The sequence below is a fragment of the Desmodus rotundus genome, chromosome 4 (assembly GCF_022682495.2).
Source record: "Desmodus rotundus isolate HL8 chromosome 4, HLdesRot8A.1, whole genome shotgun sequence".
Classification (NCBI taxonomy): Eukaryota; Metazoa; Chordata; class Mammalia; order Chiroptera; family Phyllostomidae; genus Desmodus; species Desmodus rotundus.
The window spans coordinates 84,374,288-84,400,343 of record NC_071390.1 but is presented as its reverse complement, the minus strand read 5'-3'; the positions used below and the strand labels follow the sequence as shown (position 1 = coordinate 84,400,343).

At 43.9% G+C, this 26,056-nt stretch overlaps 1 protein-coding gene across 6 annotated transcripts in view; it reads left to right on the top strand.

The window, feature by feature from the left end:
- The window catches only part of FAM13A (family with sequence similarity 13 member A), a 278,405-nt gene extending 263,498 nt beyond the window's left edge, over positions 1-14,907 (top strand). For all 6 annotated transcript variants that reach the window (XM_053922889.2, XM_071221261.1, XM_053922887.2 and 3 more), the window contains 5 exons: positions 2,978-3,073; positions 4,552-4,635; positions 10,346-10,542; positions 11,110-11,211; positions 13,495-14,907. In XM_053922889.2, coding sequence (XP_053778864.1) covers positions 2,978-3,073; positions 4,552-4,635; positions 10,346-10,542; positions 11,110-11,211; positions 13,495-13,621 — 606 coding nt within the window. In that variant the 3' untranslated portion in view covers positions 13,622-14,907. The remainder of the gene's footprint in view (positions 1-2,977; positions 3,074-4,551; positions 4,636-10,345; positions 10,543-11,109; positions 11,212-13,494) is intronic.
- The last annotated feature ends 11,149 nt before the right edge of the window (positions 14,908-26,056 follow it).

The window sequence follows — 26,056 nt, the reverse complement described above, 5'->3', positions numbered from 1 at the left end:
TTTAGAAAGGAGATTGGTTTCTGTCAAGTTTGCCATATCTGGCTGATTTTACCAGCCAAGTCTTCTTCTATAAGCCAAAGATGTTTCTGCTAGCAACTAGTAACAGGGGGCTGGTCCGTAATGGGAAAATGCAGGCTCCTTCTCTTTTATCTTTTATTTTTAGTATGTCTTCTGGCCACTAAACCGTCTCTTGTTTATCCTGCACATTAGGTCGCACCACATGTCACATGCTGACAATTAAGAGGTGCCTTAACCTTGTCTGCAACACACGTAGTGGACACATCTGGTTTTGAAAAGACGGTTCCAGGTGGTGCAGTCCTAAACTCTGTCACCTTACGTGTGAAATGGTGCTAGTCACTCCATTTCTGTTCTTCACACTTACTTGTGGATGTTATTTTACTATCCTTGAAGGATAACATAAATTCAGAAAAGAGCCCAGGTTATGTCTTGATGAATTTTCATGAAGTGAACAAATCCAGGTAACCAGCATCCAGATTAAAAAACAAAACGTTACCACCGTCCCCCAGAACATCCCTCGTGTCGCCTTCCCATCCATAGCAAGACCTCCTGCCCCACCAGCGAAAGCCATTGTCTTGTCGTCTAACACTGTAGATTGGATTTGCTTAGTTTTGAACTTTATATAAGTGGGATCTTACAAGTATGTGTTCTTTGGCATCTGGTTTATTTTACTCAGCTTTATTTTTGTTAGATTAACCCACGATGTTGCATATAGCTGTGGCTCATTCATTCACACTGCTGTGTGGTGTTCAATTTTGGGAATATACCTTATCCGTTCTCCATGTGGATGGTTTCCAGTTTGGGGTTACAATAAATAGTGGTGCTGTGAACATTCTTATGTGTCTTTTGGTGAACCTCCATATTGGTTCGGTATGTACTTAGGATGGAATTGGGTTGTATCTGCAGCTCCAGCACATGCCCCTGACAGCTTCCCGAGGGCTCCGCACTCTTCGGCAGTGAGCGTGCCAGTTGTCCAGCATTCCCGCCTGTGGCAGGCACTGTCTCTCCCCTTTGGCCGTTGCAGTGGGCGTATAGCAGTGACACCTGTCATTTGATCGTCAGGGTTTTTTATGTAAAATAATTGCCAAGTTTTCTTCTACTTTTGACAGTCATTTTTTAATGAAATGGTGATTTTAAAACTCCTTTTGGTATGGTAGAAACAGGAAAATGCCATCGTCCACTTAACACTGTGATAATAGGAAGAGATAGGGATAATTGATTGTTACTATTGCCGATGGTAGAAAATAAATCCATAAAATGTTACTGCATGCTGACAGGATCTTATACTAGCTTGTGAAGTTTACCCCAAGTTCATTTATTGTTGTTCGCTTTGAGAAAGGCAACAAAGGATAATTCACTTATGCATAGTCCAGAGTTGCTTCAAAGCCGAAGGCCCAAAAGGCCCATAAAAGAAATGGTCAGAGCCAACACCACCCGCCCTTCCTTACCCCTGCAACTCTTGCTTATTTGTGTGCAATGGAAATGAAACACCGAAGGCAAGCAGCAGTCTTGCAATAGGTACTCCATCTCATTCACCATTTAAGTAAACAGGCAATGCATGCATAGTATGGATTGGGCATACTAATTATGTTTGAAATACTTAGTCACTCATTTTTCAGAAACTTATGGAATATTCTTTTTATATCAGCCACTGAAATAGTTGCCAGGGACACCAAGGCACAAACTCCTGCTTTCAAGGGGCATATAGTCTAAACAGGAGACAGATATGTCAACAAATAGTTTAACTAAAGAGTATAAAAATGTGTCATCCATTGGAACTTCTATGACAGAATTCCATACAACTGGGTGGCTCATACACAACAGAAATTTGTTTCTCAGAGATTTTGAGGCTGGGAAGTCCACTATCAAAGTGTCAGCTGACTCACTGTCTGCGAACAGATTCGGTGTCTGGTGAGGGCCCCCTTCCAGTGCACGGACGCTGTCATCTTGCTGTCCTCGCATGGCAGAAGGGGGCAGGGAGCAACAGGGGTATTATAAGGGCACTAACCCCATTCATGGGACCCCACCCTCATGACAATCACTTCTCAAACGCCCCACCTCCCGAGACTATTACATCGCGAATTAGGTTTCAACATAAGAATTAGGTGACACAAACATTCAGTCCATAGCAAAGCGTGTGTAAAATTACAAGATATGAGGACCCAAAGGAGAGAATGAGCAGGACTTCAAGAATGGGAGATGCTGGAAAAATGCTGAAGAGGAGGGTGGCTCTTTATCTGGAATTTGCCAAACCAGAGCCATTCCAGGGCAGAGGGAACTAGACAACGACGTATGAGACAACCTAGTCTGTCTCTGGAGCCAGAGGTGTGATGGGGGGGAGGAGAAGCAGCAGATGATGAGAATTTAAATACCATGTCAAATACCAGGGAGTTGGGCTTGATTCCTCCCCACTGCCCAAAGACTCAGTTGCTTAAACACGTTTAAGTGCTGTGCCAGGTTTTAGGTATACAGAGATGAATCAGTCCAATATATTATATCACCAGGTGTTCCTCGAATACCTACTGTTTGCCAGAATCGTGCCCTTAAGAACAAAACAATTTCATGGAGAAGACAGACGTGTAAAAATACTTTTTTTACAAAACTGCATGATAAGTATTATACTAGAAATGCATGCTTTCTTCTTCCCTGCACGTAGAAATAGTCAATTGTCTGGGAACTCTGAACCTCTAGGGGTTTTAGACAGGGAACTAGAGATGATCATAGTTTTGATTTAGGAAATGCAATACTGCGAATGGAGTGATATCCAGAGTGATCTACAGCTAAAGTAGATATTTTAAACATCAACTGAATAAAGTTAATCAGTTGTAATAAATTTTGTGAGAATAATGAGATTTCATTTGAATCATCTGTATTTACTCTAGGCCCAGAGCATGCTGGGACAGCTGGTAGCCTGACCACCAGAAGCAGGCTTCTCAGCTCCCTTGTTCTTGCTTTTCAGGTAACCAAAAGTGAACGTCAGGTTATGAAGCCACTGTATGACAGGTACCGGCTGGTCAAGCAGATCCTGTCCCGAGCCAACACCATACCCATCATTGTGAGTTCACCACATATCTGTTAATTACCTGGTTGAATGGTCCCTGGTTATGAATGCTTTCTCAGGAGAGAATAGGCTTTAATAATTCAATGTACCATTACTATCTATGGCCCATAAGCTTGAGGAATAAAGAATTTATCAGAGACTTCTCAGGCAACATTTGTCAAAAATTGAGCAAACCAGAAGCTGAAGGATTTTTTTTTCTTTTGGGAGTCATGATCTGGCCATATGCTTCCCCCTGACACGTGCTGGGCTGGCTCCCCCACCCTCTCCTCCAACAGAGCACCAGGGACAGGGCTGTGCTTGCTCCAGGCCTCTCCATGCCCAGCAGTGCCTCTGGTCCCAGGGGCCCTCTGTTAGCAGGCTTCTCTCCCCCATCCCAGGAGGGGGTAAGCCCCTCAGGATTCATATCCAGGGGAAAAACTGCTAAGGAACTCCTGAGAGCAGGACTTCTCTTTCTGGAGGATAGAGAAGTACAAGGAGGAAAGGGAGGGAGGCTGATGATGGTGATGGAGGTGCTCTCAGAAGCTGCCATCCTCAGACTGAGCCGCTTTTGGCCTCTGAGTTTTTATCTTGTCAAGAGCAGGGAGCAGCAACTTGTCCTCAGCTCTGGCGAAGCCTTTCAGGATGGCCGGCTTGCTCTCCCCACTCCCTCCCCACCCCGAGTGCAGTGTGAATCCTGGTCCATCTCCTGGGACTCAGTGGCCTCTATTTCAGTTGCCTCCCTCTCATCTCCAGGGACCTGAAGCCTTCCTCTGCTGGCCTTAGGCTTTTTAGTAAGCAGACACAGCCTCCCATACATCATCACTGAAATACACATTCACCCTAGCGGTTGCTCTTCTAGTCCTGCTTTAAATCTCCTTGCTTATTTCTAGGCTAAGCTATGGTCTTCAAATGTCTTCAAAGTGTACTTGTCCATGCGAATGAGGGAGGGTCCACAGACCTCAGGCATGTTTGAAGAAATCTCCTTTTCTAGAAATTTCCTGCAGAATAAATTAGTAACTAAGCAATACAAGGATGAAATCTAAGGAATTATTTTCATTCTTCAGTTAGGAAAGGAACCCTTAGTGTCCCTAAGCAGGGTGAGTGGACAAACAGGGAAGTCAGAAACCTTTGCATCACTTAAGCTGACGTTGCTCTAGTTCAAGCTCATTATCGTTCAGGCGTTCTTGCAGGACCGTGACTGAGGCGGAAAGAAGGTGGGAAGGCAGGTGTTTCTCATCCGATTTTTTCTGGTTAATGTAGTTGCATGCTGTTCTGGCTTTCATGTGAGCTCCTTGTCTTGGGGCGGGGGAGGAGGGAGGCTCTGAAGTAAAGAAGCAACGTGAAAAGATCTTTTCCTGGGGATTTTTGGTGGCAAGGGTTAGAGCATATTACTGAAAGGCAGTAATAAATACTGGTGGGTGAGAGAAGGCTGAGAGCTGGCGGGAAAGGGGAAGGGGCGCACAGTGTAACCTACTTGTTAATACCTGTCACAGGGTTCCCCCTCCAGCAAGCGGAGAAGCCCTTTGCTGCAGCCAATTATCGAGGGTGAAACTGCTTCCTTCTTCAAGGAGATAAAGGTGAAGACCTCTAGCTGCTCATCTCTTGCTAAGCCCCTGCGGGTCCCTCCGCGTCTCCTGGGAACAGAAGGGTTGTGATCGGGTCCTTTCAGGGTGGCTGCTGGTAGCATTCCCTACAAGTCCGCACATCACCAACTTGCACAATCCTTTTTTATTTATATTACGTGTTAGCTGATTTCCTTCGTTTCATTTCATTCCCCCACTTTTATTGATGTTTCCTTTGTTGTTATTTACTTTCAGGGATGATTCTTTTCTTTTCACAATGCCTTTTTGATTTGGGTTTTATTTTTCCCCTATTTGGAAAAGCATTTTTTCTTTATTTCAAAATTTTATTAAATTAGCTCATTGCATAACTTTTTTTAAAAATCTCATTTCCTGAATTTATAGAAAAACCAAAATTAACAAAGGCAGTCTGAAAACACACGATAAAAATGATCATTTTATAGACTAATGTCACAGTTGCCTTTGACAGATGCGCCGGTTCAGTTTCACCCACTCCTCCTTCCGCTTCCCTTCCCCGCACGCCTTGTGCTCAGGGCTAGTTTCGTAGCCTCCGCTTGGTCCGGGAATCTAGTGCTGTGACCGGCAGTCACCAGAACATGTTCTCAGATTAATTTCCCAGGTACTTGTGGATTTTGTACAAACAATCCTTGTTCTCAGTGGCTGCTTTTGCTAGAATGGGAGGTACCGTCTGTGCCCGCAGGTCTGTGTGTCTCTGTGGGGACCTAATTGGCCTGGACTGGGGTCAGCCCCTTTCATGTTTTTGTTTCTGGGCAATTGATCAAACTGGATGGCCTTACGCAGGGCTCTAGAGATGAAAAGTCAACATCAATCTTTTTTTATTAGTGATTCTTTAAATTGGAAGGGGGAATAAAACCCAAAGCAGAAGTGAGTTTTAAGAGTTTCATTTGTCTTATTTCTGTGAGAATTCCAAGCTTGGGGTGGTCAGTCATTCATTCATTAGGAACGATTATTTCAGAATATGGGAGCCTCGCTTCCACAAAGGGAGGCCAGTTGAGAACAGCTCCATTTTCTTGCCTGTTGTCATTATAACCAAGGTAAGGTACCAGAAGCTACACGGGTTTCTCTTCATTTTCTTACCTCTCAAGTGTCTAAAATGCTTTATACACCTAATTTTAAGGTATTAGGCAGTGACTGTGCTCACTATTCATATTATTCTAAACAGAGTTTGTTTTTTGAAAATGCTCTACATGTGAAATGTAGGTGACTATGCTGTACTGGATCTTAGAAATTAGAGCTGTTGTCCTACAATAAGACTTGATGAAGGAAGACGCATGTTGTCTAGCTGGTAATTTCAGACGAAAATCAAATCGTTGTAATTGAAGAAATTTGGACAGCTGTGTGTATGAAAATTAACACATTTCTCTTAGAATCATGCGATATAATTCTTACTAGATAAAAACATGGTTTTTAACAATCCAAAATATGTCACTTAATAATTGCGCCTCATGAAACAAATGGAAGACGTACTAATGAGGCTCTTTTTAAAAGAGGACACTCTTCCAAATGTCGTCCTTTACCTTAGTTGATTTCTTTCACAAGTATATTTTGGCCATTGCTCTTCTGCCGGCCCACCTGGTGGTAAGGATTTCAGATAATTTTGTAATGATTACATTGCTTTTGTAAATAGTGCTTTTAGTTCATTTTGTTCCAATTGGCTATACTTATTAGCATATAGTGGGGTTGTACTAATTCTTGGCAATTTTGATACAATTTAGAATTTGGTATGTGTGCAGATAAGAAGATTGGATCTAAGTGTTTTTTCCTTTAACCATCCCTAGTTTAAATGTTTCTGGGAAGAAACCAGCTGTTTCTGAAATAGAGCCAGCTCAAGATGAGGGCCTAAATCTTCCTACATTTCTAGGCCAGAAATCCTAGAAGTCATCTAATCTGTTCTCCAATCCAACATAAAAATTTCCTCTGAATCTTCACTGACAGACTGGAGACACTGTCCCTAAGAAAAGATTCCATCTTTTAGCTTGACAAGTTTACAGAAATAAAGTAAAATACAATATAATTGTATAATATGTAATTTTAGAATGTATAACAAGTTTGATAACTATATTATAATTAATGAACATAATTAAAAATTGTATTCGTAGTTATAATTTATGTATTACTTTCTCCTCAGTCTTGCCTGAAAGGACACAGAATAAGCGCAGTGCCTCTTGCATGAGATCACTGTGTATTTGCAGTCATCTGACCTGCCCACTCCAACCCGCACGCTGTGAAAACTTTCTCTCCATGTTCTTACTACTATTTTTCCTATGTTATGGGTTCCAGGCCATCCAGCAGTCTAGTGGCTCTGCTCTATATGTACACACCAATTTATCTATATCCTTATTAAAAACAAATACCCAGAACTATTCACCATTCTAGACGTGGTTTGACCAGCAAGGCAGAGGGTCCAGGACTCCCCCAACCTGGACCCGATGCGTGAGGCCCTCCCGTTCTACAGGTCTGTGACTGCACGGCTGTCAGTGTGACGTGAGGGTGTTCAACTTCAGCACTGCACTCATTTGGGGCCAGATACCCGTATTTTGCCACACACAGTGCATACCTTTTGCCCAAATTTTTGAGGGAAAAATACAGATGCACATTATAGATGGGTAGTACTAATTCTGTATCTATATAAATGTTTTTAATTCTTTTATTTATGCTTATGGGTTAAAAGTGTAACTCTAGCAGTAACAATATCTGTATGTTTAAAAATAAATGCTAAAGGTCCTTTATAATATAAAAAACAGGTATCTAAATATAAGTAAATTAAAAAAATTGAATTAAAAAATTAAAACAAAAGATTTTTTTCCTGAAAGTTTGGGCCAAAAACATGGGTGCACATTATACATGGCAAAATACGGTAACTTTGTTGGGGGTGCTGGCCTCCACTCACTAGAAGCTGATAGTGCACTACAACCCCCCCTCCCAGCTGTGCCCACCAAAAACGCCTCCAGACATTTCCTAAAGGTCCCCTGAGGGGCCAAGTCGCCCCAGTCGAGAAGCACTGATAGCAGCCCTGCCTCACTGCTGACTTACGCAATCCCGGCTTCCTTTCCCAGGGGCTGCTGCTTGTCTATGTGTCCAGCTTTTTTTCCTACCCTAATTATAACCTTGAGTTTTTCCAGTTAGTTACTTTTCCTACTTCTATTCCAGCCGTATCAAATAGAGTAAATCTAGATTTTGTGTTTCGGCATACCAGGTATCCCCACCCACTTGTATTCCCTCCACATTTTGTAAATACACCTTTTGTGTCTGTATCTAGGTGACTGATAAATAATGAGTAAGGCAGAGTCAGGTAAAGAGCCTGCTGTAGGCTTTTCTCCAGAACCATGCCACCAGCATGCCATCGTTTGCACAGATTTTCACAACCAGCTTCTTTCAGTAGATCAGCTCACCTCATTCTTTACTGGAAGCCAGATATTATACCATTCCTGTCTGACAAGGGAAAATGGCTGGCTTTCATGATTGGTTTTTAAGGAGCCAGTGCTAATCACTGTTTCTTTATCAATTGCTCATACTGGCTATGGATTGATTTCTTTTAGAATCTACCCAATATTTGCTGCAATGTGATGGTCTTAAAATTTGAAGATCTATTTTTTCCATTTTGTTTTTTCCTATGATTTTCACAGCTCACTGAAAATAGGGGTTTTTTTGCATTCATCTCAAAAAACATTGAGTTGCCACTATGTGCAAACCACATTCTCAATTTTTAAATTCTCTCAGGACCCTGGGATATAATCAGTAAGGCCTACACACCTGAATTCCTTTCTTATGTGTCTCAGGCTTTAAAACTCTTAGTAGTCGTTGGTATTTCTCTTTTAAAACTAAATTACTAACACTGTTTAACAGACGCTCATTGAGGACCTCCTGTATGTGGGCATTGGCTAAGCTTCGGGGACAGCAGTGTACCGACAGGTCCAAATCTCTGCCTCTGTGGAGATGGTAGGTCAGGTGGTTCATCCTGGCCTTCCTCATCCAGGGAAGAGAAGGGGGGGGCAGCAGGTTGAGGTGTACTGCCTGTGTGCCAACTGTACCTTATTGGGCACTCAACAAACATTATCTCAATTAAATCTTATGAAAACTACATACATAGGTATAGCTCAGTTCGTTGGAACATCATCCTGTAAACCAAAGGGTCTCAGGTTCAATTCCCAGTCAGGACACATGCCTGGGTTGCATGTTCAGTCCCTGGCTGGGGTGTTATGAGAGGCGCCTGATTGTCATTTCTCTCCCTCTCTCTCTCTCTCTGTCCCTTCCCCTTTCTAGTAAGCATGTTCTCAGGTGAGGATAAAAATTTAAAAAATAAAAACTACATAGAAGGGAATTGTTACTTCCTCTTCCAGAAAAGAAAATTTAAATTACTAATTGAAAAGTCACTTTTACTCTGTTAATTTAAAAGTGTTTTTAATAATTTAAATTTTAACAAATTAATAGTGAGGCATTTACTTCCATGGACCAAGCAAAGAGATTAAAGATCTGACGTTACCCCGGAGAGAATCTGGAAAGGCTCCCTAGTTGCTGCCAGTGTCGCCATCACAGCAGTACTTTCATGATAGTATCTACTAGTCCTTTGGTTTTGGTTTGTTTTTTCTGTTTATTTCTTTATTCACATTATTTCTCTTCATTATTATAAGCATGCCAACTTTAAGGTGAGAAGGCCCCCCCAGGCAGTGTGCGTCGAGTGCGTGGACCCCCGGTGGTAACTACTCCTGCCTCCTGAGGTGATTGGTTGCATGGGCACTGAAGACACTCGGCGTAACTAGAGCAGTTGATGTTGTACTTCCTGATGTTTGTGTAGCTGAACTCCTAAATAATTTTTTCATTTTTTAAGATATTAGGATATTCTCTCCTGGTCTGACTATACATTTTGGCAGTAAATTACTTCTTTTAAAATCTTTCTTTCACTATGCCTGAAACTAATACAAAATAATATTAAATGTAAAGTGTAATTTTTAATTAAAAAAAATTTTTAATCTTTCTTTCAGACTCTCATTTCTTCCTTCCTTACATAGCTTTAAAATTGACATGAAGAAATACTAATTTGACTTTATTGTTTTTCTAACTATATTATCATCAAGACAGAGAATATGACATTTTTCTTAGAATCTTGGATGCTGAGAAATACAGTCATGGCCCTTGTGGGAAGATAAATGTTTTGATCTTCTCAAAAGTTTCCTTAGATTTCGTGTGTCAGGCAACCACAAATATTTTATAATCTCAATTCTCAAATAGAGAAGCTGTATGGTTTGATTTCTGATAATGGTCATAGCTTAATAAAAAATGTTTTCTGAGGTATGCAAGTCGTGGACTCCTGAAAACACTGATTGCGGGCAGTGGATTTTGTTCTGCGTTGTCACAGAGCTGGAGATTTGTAGGTTCTTTTGCTTCATTTGATTGAGGGTATAAATTATGGTTGTGTCTTCCTACCCTCAGCCTTAAATGTTAATTGTAATGTGCACTAATTTTTGATAGTTTTTTCCTTATAGAGTGGTTGTATATAGTTTGTGTTATTTGCCATGTACACATGGGTGTTTTGTAATATATCTGTAAGGTACTTAAGTGTTGCTAAATGTGGATGTAGAAGAAACTGTATGGTATCTGGATAATAAAAGATTGTTCAGTGATACTTGTCATGAAAGAATAGCAGCAAAGGTAACCAGATTTTGGCTGGGTTGCTGTGTGTCTCCAGGAAGAAGAGGAGTGTTCGGAAGACGATAGCAACTCAAAGGCCGACTTTGCAGTCCCTCTGAAAACGGATTTCAGTGCCCGTTGCTTTCTCAACCAATTTGAAGACGATGCTGATGGGTTTATTTCCCCGATGGATGATAAAATACCATCAAAATGCAGTCAGGACACCGGGCTTTCAAATCTGCATGCTGCTTCAATGTATGTCGTTTTGGTGGTGGTGGTAAAATAGTTGGGTGAAAATAACTTTCCTAAACATTATTTTAGTCTTTGTACTTAAATTGGCTGACAGAGCACAGGGGACTTACCTTGGGTGCATCTGTGTGGATAAACAGTAATTTTTTTTTAACTTTGGCTCAGTTTTTTTTTGTATCCTTCATCCTGTGTTACTCGAGGGACATCTGAGACCTTACTTAAACAATCCGGCAGTCTCTATAAACGGCATCGTGTAGTTCTGTACCCCGTGGCTCATCACTTAACACTCATTGAGCAAAGGTGTCATTTCTTTCTTTCAAGTCAAAATGTGAGAAAAGCACCATGGGATTTCACAGGCCCAAAGAATTCTTCAAAGCAGGAGTCTTGCTGGAGCCCTCATAGCCGTAGCTGTTGTCGGCATTTCAGGGGACAGAAAACACCCATTTCTGCTGACCCTCAGTTCCCACAATGGTTTTTGCATTTACGTGCTTCCCCCTGTGGAGCTGCACATTCATTACACTTAGGACAACTTAGATTTAACTCAATTTTCTTGAAATTTGTCCCCCCTCTTAGACCAGAACTCTTGGAACACCTTCAGGAAATGAGAGAAGAAAAGAAACGGATTCGAAAGAAACTTCGTGATTTTGAAGACAATTTCTTCAGACAAAATGGAAGGTAGTGTTTCCCTTCCCCTCCCCCTCTGCACACCGACCCTTTTTCTTTTCTCTCAGGTCTGCGCTATGCCTCCCAGGTGGGACCCGCTGTGCATCCTCCCTGCAGCCAAGTCCTGGCGTTTGTGCCCAGGGTCCCTTCAAGGTTGGCTGTGACCTGGTGGGGTTTGTGGGGTCCTTTGGGACAAAATGCTTCTTGGGTAGTGCCCAAGGCCGATGCAGACTGAGCTAACATTTATAAAACTAACCTGTCACATCAAATTCTAATCTAAAATTATCAGCTTGAAGCTAAATTTCCAGCCAACAGCACTGGCTTGCTTTTGTATTTTGTCTTAAGAAACTAGAAGAAGAAATAAGGAAGGAGGACTCTAAATCTTGCTGGGTTTAAAGCACATTTTAATCAGCTTAACAATAACCTACAACCTTCAGACCAACTTTAAAGCACATTTTAGAAGTGAAGGTGATAGTTAAGTGAGAATGAAAAATATACAAGAAGCAATAAATCCAGCTGATTAATAGGGTACTTTTCTCCAGTGAGTTTTAAGGCACAATGGAGCCCTTATGTAACATTATGCTGAGAAATAGTCTTCCCTGTTCGCAAGTGACTGACTGCACACAGAACTTCGGGCTCATGCCACAGCAGGAGACCAGGACGGAGCAGGGAGCGATTTGAATCTCTTGCTTTGGAGTTAAGTTTTATCATTTTCAATTGATTTTATTTTAATCCAAATTATCTAAACGGTGTTTGTATAGTTTCTCAGTAAGTCCCCTTTCCTACTTCTCAAAAGTGTTAGGAAAATAAAAGGACCATAAAAATTAACTTTGGCATTTAGAATGTGTTGTATTCCAGTTTATTTAAATTAATGTATACATTTAGTTTTAGGATCTCTGATTTGGATTTGTCCTGTAATGACTTTCTCAAGATTTATAAATTTCAGACTTAAATATTTGCTTTTCTTTCTTCATGTGTTCTAAGAGATTTAGAAAATATAGGTAGGCAGATAAAAGAAACCATACCCAAAATAATACAAATACCCAAAGACAAACCAGGACTAATGTTTTGCTTCCAATCCTTTTTCTCGGCATATTTTTGGTTCATCTGTTTATCTTTTTTTTCCATATAATTATAGTCACATTATGTACAGGTATCCTATACATGAGGAACTATACAGAACTCTATAAACTTCACAAGTAAACTTCAGAAAGTATAATTGATGGGAACTAATAATCACCGTAGAAGTTTAGAACTGTGGAGGACTTCAGATGTCATAAAGTCTGCCTCGCCATCTGCATCTGAGGAGAGTGAAGCCTTCAGAGGGCGCGGCTGGAGCTCTGCCGCCGGCCCTGTTCCCTCACCACCCTGTCCAAGAAGCCACCTAGAATCATCTCCTTGAACAAGGCAGGGCAGGAATAAATAAGTTAATTTTTTTAGTTTATGTAACAAAATAAATAAGGCCATGCTTTCCCTTTCCCATATTTGTTCTTTAATAAAAAGGAAGTCTTATGTCCGAATGTTTACATGTGCGTTGTTTCAAAGTGAAATGAGCAGCGGGACGGCGCCGCCTGATGGCGGGTAGCGGCTTTGCAGTGGGACTGCCTTCCAACTGCTCTCAGCCTGTGTGGAGTGTGGGTGATGGGACCCGCACTGACGTCATTCTCATGGTTATATTACATTGTGGAGACGGATCCACTTAGCACAGTGCTTGACTTAACAATAAGCTCTCCATTAATACTTGTGCATATTAAAAATGCATATAAAATTACTCAATAAACTGTAGTCTTACTAGTATTATATGATTCAATTGTGGAATTCCAAGACTAATTTTATAATAATTAGAAGTATTAACTGTTTTTTAAAAAACCTGTAAATTATGGTGCACTAATTACTGATCAGAAATTTAATGGCTCATTAGATAAAATATATAAAAGTGAGAAAGCATTAAGTGTAAATAAAGGCTTTCAGTGTATGGAGATTCTTAATGTGAATTCATACACACCAGCAGCAGAGAGAAGAAATTTCTACATTTCTTAGTCTTTCATGTGATTCTACAAGATGCTAGATTAACTGTAAGAACTCAGTCGCAAAGTGCCTTTGGGGGGAAGCTGTCCTTCACTGCCTGTGTAAACCCAGCTCCAGTCTTGATACCAAGGGACAGTTGGCCACACTGATTCTACAGGTTGATAAGCTGCAAAGTTCCCACATGCTGATCACTCACTCACCTGCTGAACAGTACCCTCTAGGAGACAGCCAATGATCCTCAGTCCCCTTTCCCTTTGTTTCCACTAGAAATGTCCAGAAGGAAGACCGCACTCCTATGGCTGGAGAGTACAATGAATATAAGCACATAAAGGCAAAACTAAGGCTCCTGGAGGTGCTCATCAGCAAGAGAGACACTGATTCCAAGTCCATGTGAGGGGGCAGCCCCAGCTCGAGCGAGGGCGGCTGGCGACACTCGGTGAACGTGCCTCTCGTGGTAAATAGCAGCTCTGCAGACACTGGAAGGCAGCCGTAGGCTGGACCTGCGAAGGATGGAGCCCTTCTGCCTACAGGCCTCTGGAATTGGCTGTCGATTGAAGAAGGCAGCTTGTCCTGACTTGGGAATTTTGTAAGGGCAAGTCAAGAACCCTGTGCTCGTGTGCACGTGCAGACACTGCAGCGGGAGCTTTACTGACACTAGCAGTGCGGAGGCACCATCTACACTCATCCACAGAGAATATACGCTGTTCTCCCATGGATGACGGAGAGGCAGGAGACCATTCTCTGTCTCACTGGGGTGAAAACCAGCTCAGGACTTCCTGGAGCAAACTTGCTGCGCAGGTCACTGGACCCTGGACCCCACAGAGTGGGAACGTGCATCGGAGCCCTGTTTGCTGCCTCGCCCATTCCTGTGACCTTTCCACAGAGCTGCGCCTTCCCCGCGTCGTGTGAATTATTTCACCGTCGGCTCTCAGGTAGATGGAAGCTGTGTCTGCCCGGAATGGCGGTGCAGACACCTGTTTGACAGTGTGTTTCTTCAAGACTTCCTCAGCTGACAAAGAGTTTGTGTTCCCTGTAGGACTGGGTCACCTGCAGAGGACAGAGGGAATATAGCGGGAGCTATAGGAACGCTGATTTTTAAATCAGGTAACAGGTGAACAGCCTAGAGAATTATTTCCCGAACATGGACTGCACTTTATCAGTCTCCGAGTGTAACACCAGACACTGAGTGAGGCCAGCATGCTGTGGCAACCTGTGTGGGGCTCAGTTTCCATTTCGCACTAGCCAAACATAAAGGCCCCGCTTAATTCTTAGCTGAAGTTGTGTGGGGGGGTGGGGGTGGGGCGGGGAGAGAAAGAGAGAATCCGTGTTCTCACATCTGAGGACTTACCGGAGGTTAATTTTGTTTTTTTAGTAAACCTGCACTAAAATCCCCTCACTGAGGGGTAAACGTAGCCCTTGGAGCTCAGCCCAAGGCACAGTCTAAATCACACTATTTTCGAGGTCATGTATGAAGAGAACAAACAATGGTGTGTAGCCATTTATGATCATAATTTTTCCAGAGGCCACGCCACAAAGCTGTCTATATTAGACATTTTGGAGGGACCAGGGAACCCAGGACCCCAAATCATTCATCTCTTCAGTGAGCTGACTCTCTTTGTGATTTGTCGTTAGTTTTTAACTTTTTATGTCTGCCCCGGTGGAAAGCGGGCTCAGTCCTGCCTGCGCGTCCTAGGCGCGTCCTAGGCCGCCCGCGCGCTCTCCGCACACAGGCACCGCCGCCAGGAGAAGGCATTTCGGCGGCTCTGCCTGCTGAACACCGTGTTGCAGATTGATCGGGATGCCCGCTTCCATGTTGTACCAGTGTGTGTGTGCGTGTGTGTGTGTGCGTGTGTTAAAAAGAAGAGAAAGAAAACATAAAATTCTGCTGGCCAGTTGTCAATTTCAAAAATGGGTTCTTGAGAAACTAGTCAGATTGTATTTATAGCAGCGTTTCCGTTGCTGAAGTGAGGGGCAGCTCTGTCAGAGGAAAATTAAGTTGGGAGTGAGTGAGAAAGGATGCTCTCAAGTTTGCTCCCGAAAGTGTTTCTGTAGACACAGGAGCGCGTGTTGGAAGTGCCCTGGTTTAATCTACACACTTAAAGATGGTACCTAATCCTACAAATTTAAATGTATATGGAAATATAGTTTGGTATTCTCTGCTCTACTGTTTACATTGCAGATGGCTATAATTTCAAGGAGTTATAAGTAAAATGCACTTTAGGACATTTTCTATTTTTGAAATCTGAACATTAATCATTCATATGACCAAAAATTGTATTTTTTAAAAGAAATGTCTGGTCTGTTCTTTGTAATTACTCTTAAATAAGCTGTAATATAAATCATTACCAGTTAACTTTAAAAGGCACATCTGTTAAGAGTATTGCTTTGAAAATGCTAACATGCTATAGAATTTAAAAAGAGGAAAAGCTATGTAAATGAGAAGCTTCTAAATGTTTTGAAATCTACTGTTTCTGCCAAAGGTAAATTAAGTAAAAGATTTATTCAGAAAACCCCATTCAAATTTATATGATTGAATAAAAGAAAACACCAAGTTATAGTAAAATAAATTGTGTATGGAATGTCGTGTTTTCCTTTGGAATTTCTGATAATCTATATACTTCGTAGAACAGCACCCAGACCCGGGCGGAGGGAAGCCTTGTTCACGCTACTGGTTCACAGGTCCTGTCTGAAGGCCTGTCAGTTGGTTATGCCTGCCAGAAATGCTGAGGCCAGGGTGTTGCCACAGCGACCATTTCTGCAGCCCAGGGTCTCAAGGCCCTGGAGGCACCGTCTTAATTGGCTTCCCACAGAATACTCTGGACTGTGTGGTTTTTTTCCTTTGCTCTCTTGGGAATGTGTCTGTGTTTATTACCACATGCCAACAAAATAAATGTCATGGGTTATTTAATAACAATAAGTAGAGGGGAAGCATGAATAAACTTGACTGTGGTTGTAAGAATTAGAGGAGGCTTATAATTTTTACAAGAATCTGCTTTTATTGTGCTTAGTCTGGAGTAAACATTGAAATAGATGTTTATATGAAGTATGGTATCATTACTGCATTTCATCTTTGAATCATTTAGTTCGGATTTCACTTTTTAGTCATGAATGCACAGGGTTTAGTGTGAAGGGCCTGCTTAGATGTTTTCCAGACAGCCGGAGTTTGTCTTGAGCTGTGAGAAAGCCGGCCCAGTCTCTGATCTCCAGTTCAGGGAAAATTTCCATGAAAGGCCAAATCAAATCAGCTTTCTTTCCTTTGGTGACCAGTCTGCAGCCGGGATTAGCATTGCCAAGGCGGGGTGTCAGTGGTGGCTCCACCTGTAACAGTGTGATTTTTGCTTTGCTTCATTCCGCCGCCACGTTGCACGGTGGTAGGTGGCAGAAGAGCCTGTTGCAGCGTGTGTTTGCTCCCAGGTCTGGCGCTCCCAGCCCAGGACAGACGCATCGGGGCTGCGCTCGTGTCCTGAATGTGGCGCTGAACTGTCCGGAGGCCAGCAATCGGAGCCCCTGGGGGCTGAGCATTTGCTCCTGTGGCTGAACTTCGAATTCCTTGTACGGCAAATATTTACATTTATTATGAGAATCAAGGGCTGGCCGTGGTGCCAGTTAATTTGGTTCTTTCTGGGGCTGCCTGGTTCTCAGTAGACAGAATTGGGCCCAGGATCTAGAACTGATCAGTTTTATAAGGAAAATGAAATTTTAAAGTTTGTTGATTAGGTTTTTTTAGTGCTTCTAATCTGATAACGAAGATGCCATTTCTCTAAGGGTAACACCTTTCACTTTAATAATTGAGTACCGCAAACTACGAGCTGCTGATGGTAGTCTAAACTCTACTTTGCTTCCAAGAGGGCTGCCCCTGACACACTGCTCCCGGACTTCTGCCCCGCAGGGGGCAGGGGCGGTTCCCGGGCCAAGACGGGCGTGGCCTTCGCGTCCTTGGTCGGTTTCCGCGTGGGTAAATCCACGGGAGGGCCGGACCTGTACTACGGTGTGGGAGCAGTGTTGCCTCTGAAGCCCTTGGGTTTCGGAAAAACCAGAATGTGCTTTCCTTTCTTGTTAGTCCCTTCTTTTATTTTTTTCCCCACTTGACCCTCCAAGTGTCCTGAAGAGCATATTTTGTCCAAAGACAAGGCGGCCGACAGGCGACTCCCGACGAGAGTGCCGGGTATGTTGCCACCGCGTCGTCGTCCGCTTCCCGCACGGGGGACTGTGCTCCTGCGGGCACCCGCATTCTTCCACCGCGACCCCTCGTACTAGGTGCGTGTAGACGGGCTGGGGCCGCGTGCTGCCTCGCACAGACGCGTGTGGAAAGGGAGCTGTGTCCGTCCACAGCTCACATTGCTCGGAGCTGCACTTGCGTCTCCAGAGAATCTCATTTCGCTGGAGTCCAGCCGACCCTGGTCCTGTGTGTGGCTCGAAAAGTCGCTTCGGCAGATCCGGTTCTCCATCCGAAAGCACCTCTCCAGGCACGGGAATCTCCAAGAGTGAATACAATTTTAGTAAATAAAATGGGGCCCGAACATGTTTGCATGACATGGAAGCAGAAAGCATTTGAAACTGGAATTGTCTTTTTAAAAACAGAAACGGAATGGAACATGTTCTGTGCATGTTTGCACAGGACTGTATCTGCATGGCCGTAAACAACCGCGAGCGTCCTGAAACTCGTGACAGTGTCGGGAACGCGTGACCGCACCCAGGGGGCTCCCTCAGCTCCCAGAAGCCGCAGGAGGATCGGCCTGGTCGTCCGCCTCGGGCCGGAGGGTGAGGCGGCCTGTGGAGCCCCCGCCCCCCCTTCCGCGGAGACTGCGGGTGCCCTGCGGGTGCCCTGCGGCCGCACACGACGCAGATGCTGTGTGTGCTGGAAGTAATGGGAAAAATACATCCAACTTGAAGTGCTTTTTAGTGAGGGCTTAGAGCAAGGACCCTGTCCTGACCCCGGGATCCCAGCTGATACCTGACGTCAGAGTACAGACTCGTTAGTTACCGCTAATGACGGTGCAATTTAGTGCCGCTCTGCCAAGACTGAGTAATTTCACTTTTGAAACACTGGGCCCAAAGTAGTAAAATGCAGGCGTAAGTGGCAGGCGGCAGTTAGCGACCCTCGTTTTCATAAATCACATTCGATGGCGCCACGCAGAGGACCAGACAGTGGTGCTCGCCCGCGTCCTCCAGGGTCTGCGGCCTGGCGGCCCCCGGAAGCCCCAGCAAAGGTTTTGCTCCTGGTCCTGCAATAGCTCCAGGCGCTGTGGGCACCTGCACAGGAGCTTCCGAACCGAGACCCACGCACCGGCGGGCTGGAGGTTGAAGCGGAGAGGCAGTTCCTTCCAATACTTTTAAGGGCCTCATCATTACCTCTTCTAGAAATGCGTTCTGAACCTTGCAAGACAAAATATATCAGAGTTGTTCCTATGCTGGGGCAGCTTATCAAGCCCATGTATACTCCGTAGAATTTCATATTCAGTAAAAGCCAGAAGTCAAAATTCCAAAATGCATTTTTAGAATCCTGGCTGGCAGGCGGAGAAGTGGGGTTTGTCAGGAACTGGGGTTGTTGACAGTTGGGGTCTCACTTTTCCTTCGCAGCAACGGGGCCTGAGCCACAGGGTGACTCAGCGTCGGGCAGCGCCTGCCCGGGGAACGCGGCCCCTGGTGAAAGCCGCGCGAACCGAGTGTCTGAGACCGCTCACACCTCTGTGTCTCCGTCGGGCCTACGTGTCTCAATTAGATGTCACTGTGAATTCTGAAACTCAAAATATTTTAGATGTTTAAATTTTTCTTTAATTTCTCAAAAACAATTCAAAGACGTTCGGAAACCGTTGTCATGCTACTGGGCTGGTTCTACAGCTTTTAGTACTCCTTCATGAGGTCTTTCGAGACATTGTGATTTTTTTGGTAACTGTTACTTTTAAAGACTTCAAAATTACTGGACAAGATTAGACAAAGGCGGGGCTGGCGAAGCAAGGGACAGAGTGAAGGATATATCCCTCTGGGGGCAAATAGCCCTGCTTCCTAAATACGAAATGGGAATGGCTGGGGCCTCGTGGGACTGGCGCCGGACCTCTCTTTAAGTGGGGAGTGCAGACTGAAGCCTGGGTGTTTGCAGAAACGAGCAGCTCTCATCCACTCAAAACCCTGAATTAACAGAGGCCAGCACACCACCAACAGACCAAATGCTGCTTGACGCTTAAGGCCCAGACCGCAGACAGGTGGCTTAGCTCTATGACCTGCATGCCTTACTTTCTCTCCCTACATCTCTGTTTATCTGAAAAATGGAAACAATCATAGTACCTACCTTACGGGGTAATTACTTGGATGAACACAAAGTGAGCACACAATAAATCAATAAATGATGGTGGTGGGTTACTATCAGCTTTAAGACAAAGATTCTTTCTATGCCAGAGTCCAACAGGACACTTTGAAAGGCTCGTTGCAAAAAAGGAGCTGTGTTCCCCCACCATGACCTTTGATTCTCTGTGTAAGTTGGAAGCAGACGCACCGCCCACACGTTACGTACAACCTAGAGCCACTAGGGCGAGCGAGGTTGTCTGAGAACACTGACCCACTTTCTCGGGGGGCAGGGGCGGGGGGATGAAATGCGGCTGCTAATATTCTCAAGTAAATTGCATCAAAACCTGTGTGCAGCTTTCTCAGAAGGATCTCTGCTTATGTTCCTTCCCTCACAGAGCAGGGCCCAATTCCTTTAAGTCAGCTTCTCCCCCAAAACGTTTTTGGGAGGTCCAGACCTGCTCAGACATGTAAAAAGAATGAACTGCCTGAGCCAGCAGCCCAGACCAATGTGGGAATGCCTGAGTTCTGTGGAGTAAAGGAACAGAATAACCTTTGAACTGATTTCTGGGTCAGCTGCTGTCCTGAAATTTCTATCTCAGGGTGTATTTTTAAACAACTAAAAACAAGGCTTACCCCAGGGAGGAGAGTTGCTCCGATTTTGGCAAGCTCCTAATTAGCATATTACATTTCATCAAGCCTGTGGGCAAGGCTGAGACTGGGGCAGTACCTGTGTCCCTCATCAGCCCCCAGGGGGCGGGCAGGGAAGTGGGGCCAGAAGGATTGGCAAACTGAAGGTGCCATTGCTTAGGCCAGCAACAGGGCAAGCTGTGGGTTCAAATGATTTCACAGTCCCGTTGAATGAAGCCCTGCCCCCCATTACCTCAGAAGTTCAGCAGTTCCAGGTCTCCTTTCCAAGTCTGCCAGTGACTTGAACTTGAGAGTCCTTGAGAGCCTGCTGCATAAACATGTGAGCTCCTAAGAACGCCCGGGCACAAAGGTCAGGAAACCTGTTTTTAACAACACGAAGACGCTTTGGTGAAGGCAAACCTGTCCTGCTGGGACCACAAGCCAGTACCTAGTTGGCACTCACTGTTGACCTTTGCCTTCAAGAGCTCTGGCCTCATATGATGCCATGGGGGATGGGGTTAGTATTTCCAAAGCTGTTATTTAGCTCTCTTTCTCTCCTAATCCTAAAGAAAAGGTGACCGTGAGAGGCTAATCTGGTTTAGTGTTTGCCTCCGTCTGAGTAGTGTGCACCATTTTAATTCTTAATTACATTTCTCAGGAAGCTCAACACCAATGGGTCCTGCATCAGTAATTAGCATGGATTGTATCCACCTCCCCTGGGACTGGGCACTGGAAAATCAGGTTTAAAAAATCTGAAGACCATGTGATTGTGCACCCAGCCAAGCATCCAGCCACACTGAAAAGAAAAAGTTGACATCTGAACTAATTTTCTCTGCGCTACACATACCTCAGGAGTACATGCTCCATTACTTAGGGGGTGAGAGATGGCACCCAACCCTGCATTAGTTAATCGGAGGGACAGGCTTAGTAATACGGATCCAAACAGTCTGCCCTCCATGGGGTGGACACCTCCTCTAACACCTATTCTCTTGCATATCCTGGTCTCTCACTGCACAAGCAAATGGCATTCCAGATGGAAAGCACAAGCCCAAACCTGCCTCAGGCGCAGGCTAGCGGCCCCTACCTACGTTTGAGCCAGTCTGGATGAGCGTCCCAAAGCGGAGACTGTAGTCGGAGACCAACACTTGCCACACCTTTCAGAAGGCTCTGCTCTCCTGATGGTGACTGACCCCCGAAACCTGGCTTGGAAAGGTGCTGTGGTGGCTTCTGTGTCACTTACAACTGGAGAACTCCCCTGATCTAATCCTCAGGAGAGTTTTCATCTTTTCTGAAGACACGAAGGTCTACCACCCTCCTCTTCTTCCTTACCACAAGCTCCCCCTCGGCTCTGTGGGAGCCTGTTGGCTGAGAGAAGGCTGCAGGGGGAGCCGCCAATGGCTCCTATCAGTGCTCCAGAAAGACATCCCTTAAAAATAGAGACAAGCAGGAAGACTCGCAACTCAAGCACCCTGGGCTACTAACAAAGTGAAGGTATCAAAGGCAACGTGGATATCACGTTCTTAGACATTTTAGGGACTTAACAACTGGATTCAAATGCAATTGGTTCCATTTGTAAGATCCAAAGAAAACTGGAGAAAACTAACACATTTCTTTTTAAGAAGAAATGATAAAATCCTGGAGATCAACTTGTATTTCATTCCCTTTACTTTTTCTCCTGTGCTTGGCCCTAACATAAAATATTCAGTTCATGAGGTTTCACCTCAAGTCTGTTTTGGTGTTCTGTCGTATGCCCTTCCTTTATTCCACAGCTGGCTCACTATTATTTGACTACTTTTCCCTTTTATTTATTTTTTCCAGTGTTATTGAGATGTTACTGACATACAACACTGTGCAAATTTAAGGTGTGCAGCGTGCTGATGTGATGCACTGACACACCATGAGACGGTTCCCACCGTGGAGCTGGCTAACACCTCCACCGTGTCACAGTCACTTCTTTGCTTGTAGCTAGAACATTTAAGATCTCTCTTAGCATCTTCCACGTATACAATATATCATTATTCGCCATGGCTACCATGTTTATTAGTTCCCCATAATTCATCTTATAACTTGAAGGTTATACTGTTCGACCAACACGTCCCCATTCCCTCCCACCCCAGCCCCTGGTTACACACCCTTAGAATTTCAGTAGGGACTGGCTGGAATCTACAGACAGCGTTGGATTGTATGGACATTTTAACAATATTAACTCTATCCGTGGACATGGCATATCTTTCCATTTCTTTATGTATTCAGTTTTTCTTTTTCTTTAAGATTTTATTTATTTGTTTGTTTTTAGAGAGGGGAAGGGAAGGAGAAAGAGAGAGAGAGAAACATCAGTGTGTGGTTCCTCTCGTGCACCCCCTGTTGGGGACCTGGCCCACACGTTTCCTGACTGGGAATCAAACGGGCGACTGTTTGGTTCTCAGGCCAGCACTCAGTCCACTGAGCCACACCAGCCAGGGCGTGTCTGCAGTATTTTTCATCAAAGTCTTGTCATTTTAAGTGCACAGATCTTTCACCTTAGTTCAATTTATTCCTATTTTATTGTTTTAATGCCATCATGAATGATTGTTTTATTTCTTTTTCACATATTTTATTGTTAATGTATAGAAACACAACTGATTTCTCTATGTTGACTTTTGTATCCCATAACTACTGAATTGGTTGATTAGTTCTAACTTTTGATGGAGTCATTAGGATTTTTTAAATAATATCATATCATCTGCAAACAAAGACAGTTTTACTTCTTCCTTTCTGACTTAGATGCCTTTTTTTTTTCTTGACTGACTGCCCTAGCTAGGACTTCAGTGCTGTGGTGAATTGGAGGGGTCATAGTGGGCACCTGTGACCTGTTTCCGATCTTAAAGAACAAGCTTTCAACACTCCACTGTTAGTGTAATGTTACCTGTGGGCCTTTATTATGCTGAGGAATGTTCCTTCTATCCCCAATGTGTTGACAGTTTTTATCATGAAAGTATGTTGTGTTTTGTCAAATGCTTACTCTCTACCTACTGAGATGATTTTATCCTTCATTCCGTCAGCGCGGTGCATCATTTTCATTGATTTGCATGTGTTGAGCCCTCCTTTCATTCCAGGGGTAAAATCCCACTTGATCAGAGTATACAACCCTTTTGATATTCTGTTGTATTTAGTTTGCTGGTAATTTGTTGGGCATTTTTACATCAGTATTCATGAGGGATATTGCTCTGTAGTTTTCCTTCCTTTAGTGTCCTATCTGGCGTTGGTATCAGGGTAATGCTGGCCATGTAAAATGAATTAGGGAGTATTCCCTCCTCTTCTGCTTTTTGGGGGAAGAGTTGAGGAGGACTGACAGTAATTCTTCTTCAAATATTTGCTAGAATTCACCAGCAAAACCATCTAGTCTTGAACTATTCTTACTGGTAGCTTTTTGCTGATTCAATCTCCCTCCTCATTATTGGTCTGTTCAGATTTTCTATTTCTTCATGATTCAGTCTTGGTAGGTTGTATGTTTCTGAGAATTTTTTTTAATATATTAATTGATTATGCTATTACAGTTGTCCCATTTCCCACCCCCTCACTCCACTCCATCCTGCCCACCCCCTCCCTCCCACATTCCCCCCCTATAGTTCATGTCCATGGGTCATACTTATAAGTTCTTTGGCTTCTACATTTCCTACACTATTCTTACCCTCCCCCTGTCTATTTTCCACCTATCATCTATGCTACTTATTCTCTGTACCTTTCCCCCCCTCTCCCCCTCCCACTCCCCTATTGACAACTCTCCATGTGATTTCCATCTCTATGGTTCTCTTCCTGTTCTAGTTGTTTGCCTAGTTTGCTCTTGTTTTTGTTTTAGGTATGGTTGTTAATAACTGTGAGTTTGCTGTCATTTTTACTGTTCATATTTTTTATCTTCTTTTTCTTAGGTAACTCCCTTTAACATTTCATATAATAAGGGCTTGGTGATGATGAACTTCTTTAACTTGACCTTATCTGAGAAGCACTTTATCTTCCCTTCCATTCTAAATGATAGCTTTGCTGGATACAGTAATCTTGGATGTAGGTCCTTGCCTTTCATGACTTGGAATACTTCTTGCCAGCCCCTTCTTGCCTGTAAGGTCTCTTTGGAGAAATCAGCTGACAGTCTTATGGGAACCCCTTTGTAGGTAACTGTGTCCTTTTCTCTTGCTGCTTCTAAGATTCTCTCCTGTTTAATCTTAGGTAATGTAATTATGATGTGCCTTGGTGTGTTCCTCCTTGGGTCCAGCTTCTTTGGGACTCTCTGAGCTTCCTGGACTTCCTGGAAGTCTATTTCCTTTGCCAGACTGGGGAAGTTCTCCTTCATTATTTGTTCAAATAAGTTTTCAATTTTTTGTTCTTCCTCTTCTCCTTCTGGCACCCCTATAATTCAGATGTTGGAATGTTTCAAGATGTCCTGGAGGTTCCTAAGCCTCTCCTCATTTTTCCGAATTCTTGTTTCTTCATTCTTTTCTGGTTGGATGTTTCTTTCTTCCTTCTGGTCCACACCATTGATTTGAGTCCCAGTTTCCTTCACATCACTATTGGTTCCCTGTACATTTTCCTTTGTTTCTCTTAGCACAGGCTTCATTTTTTCATCTGGTTTTCGAACAAATTCAACCAATTCTGTGAGCGTCTTGATAACCAGTGTTTTGAACTGTGCATCCGATAGGTTGGCTATCTCTTCCTCGCTTAGTTGTATTTTTTCTGGAGCTTTGAAGTGTTCTGTCATTTGGGCCATTTTTTTTCTTTTTTTGTCTTGGGGCGTCTGTTACTTAAAGGGGCGGAGCCTTAGGTGTTCCCCGGGGCAGGGTAACGCTGGTCACTGTGCTGTGATGCTGTACATGGGGAAGGGGCCGAGAGGGTGCAATGGTGCCCGCTCCACTCTCCACCGGATTTCAGTCACTCCCTCCGCTACCCACAATCAAACTGGGCCCCTCTGGTGCTGGTTCCCGAGTGGGTGGGCTTTTGCACGCCATAGGCCCCTGTGCGTCTCTCCAATGACCTCTCCTGTGAGGCTGGGAGTCTCCTGCTGCTGCCCCAACCCCCACGGGCGTTTTCAATCAGAGGTTTGAGGCTTTATTTCCCTGCACTGGAGCCCTGGGTTCTCGGTCTGCTTTGATCCCCGCCGTTTGTCTGTTTTATCTGTGCGCGAATGTTGGGCCGCGGGGTGCTACCCGCCTCTCTGCCTGCCCCGTTCTCCGCCACTCTGAGTCCTGCCCTCTCGGTTTATCTGCGCGAATGTGGGGCCACAGGGTCTGCTAGTGGTCAGACTGCCTGCCCCTTTCATCCCACACTCCGCCAGTCTCGGTCCCACCATGGACATGAGAGTCCTCTCCGCCCCAGCTGCCCGTCTCCGCCCCTCCTACCAGTCTGGATGAATGTTTATTTTTTATTTCCTTGGTGTCGGACTTCCTTGCTGTTCAATTTTCTGTCAGTTCTGGTTGTGTGAGGAGGCACAGTGTGTCTACCTACGCCACCATCTTGGTTCTCCTGTTTCTGAGAATTTCTTTCTTTTAATTAGGTACTAAAAATTAGGTTATCATATTTGTTGGCAAATGGTTGTTCATGAGAATCTCTTATGACTCTTTGTATTTCTGTGGAAGAAGAAAGCTATTATGTTTCTTCTTTTATTTATAATGTTATTTATTGAGTCTCCTCATTTTTCTCAGGTTAAAGGTTTGTCGATCTTTAAAATGCCAGCTCTTAATTTTGTTGACCTTTTCTATAGTTTTTCTGGTCTCAATTTCATATTTATTATACTCTGATAATCGTTATTTCCTTCCTTTTGCTAACTTTGGACTTAGTTTTTCTTTGTCTAGTTCCTTGAGGTATTAAGTTGGGTTGCTTGACATGTCTTTTTTCTTACTGTAGACATTTGTTGGTATAAAACTCTCTTCAAACTGCTTTTGCTGCA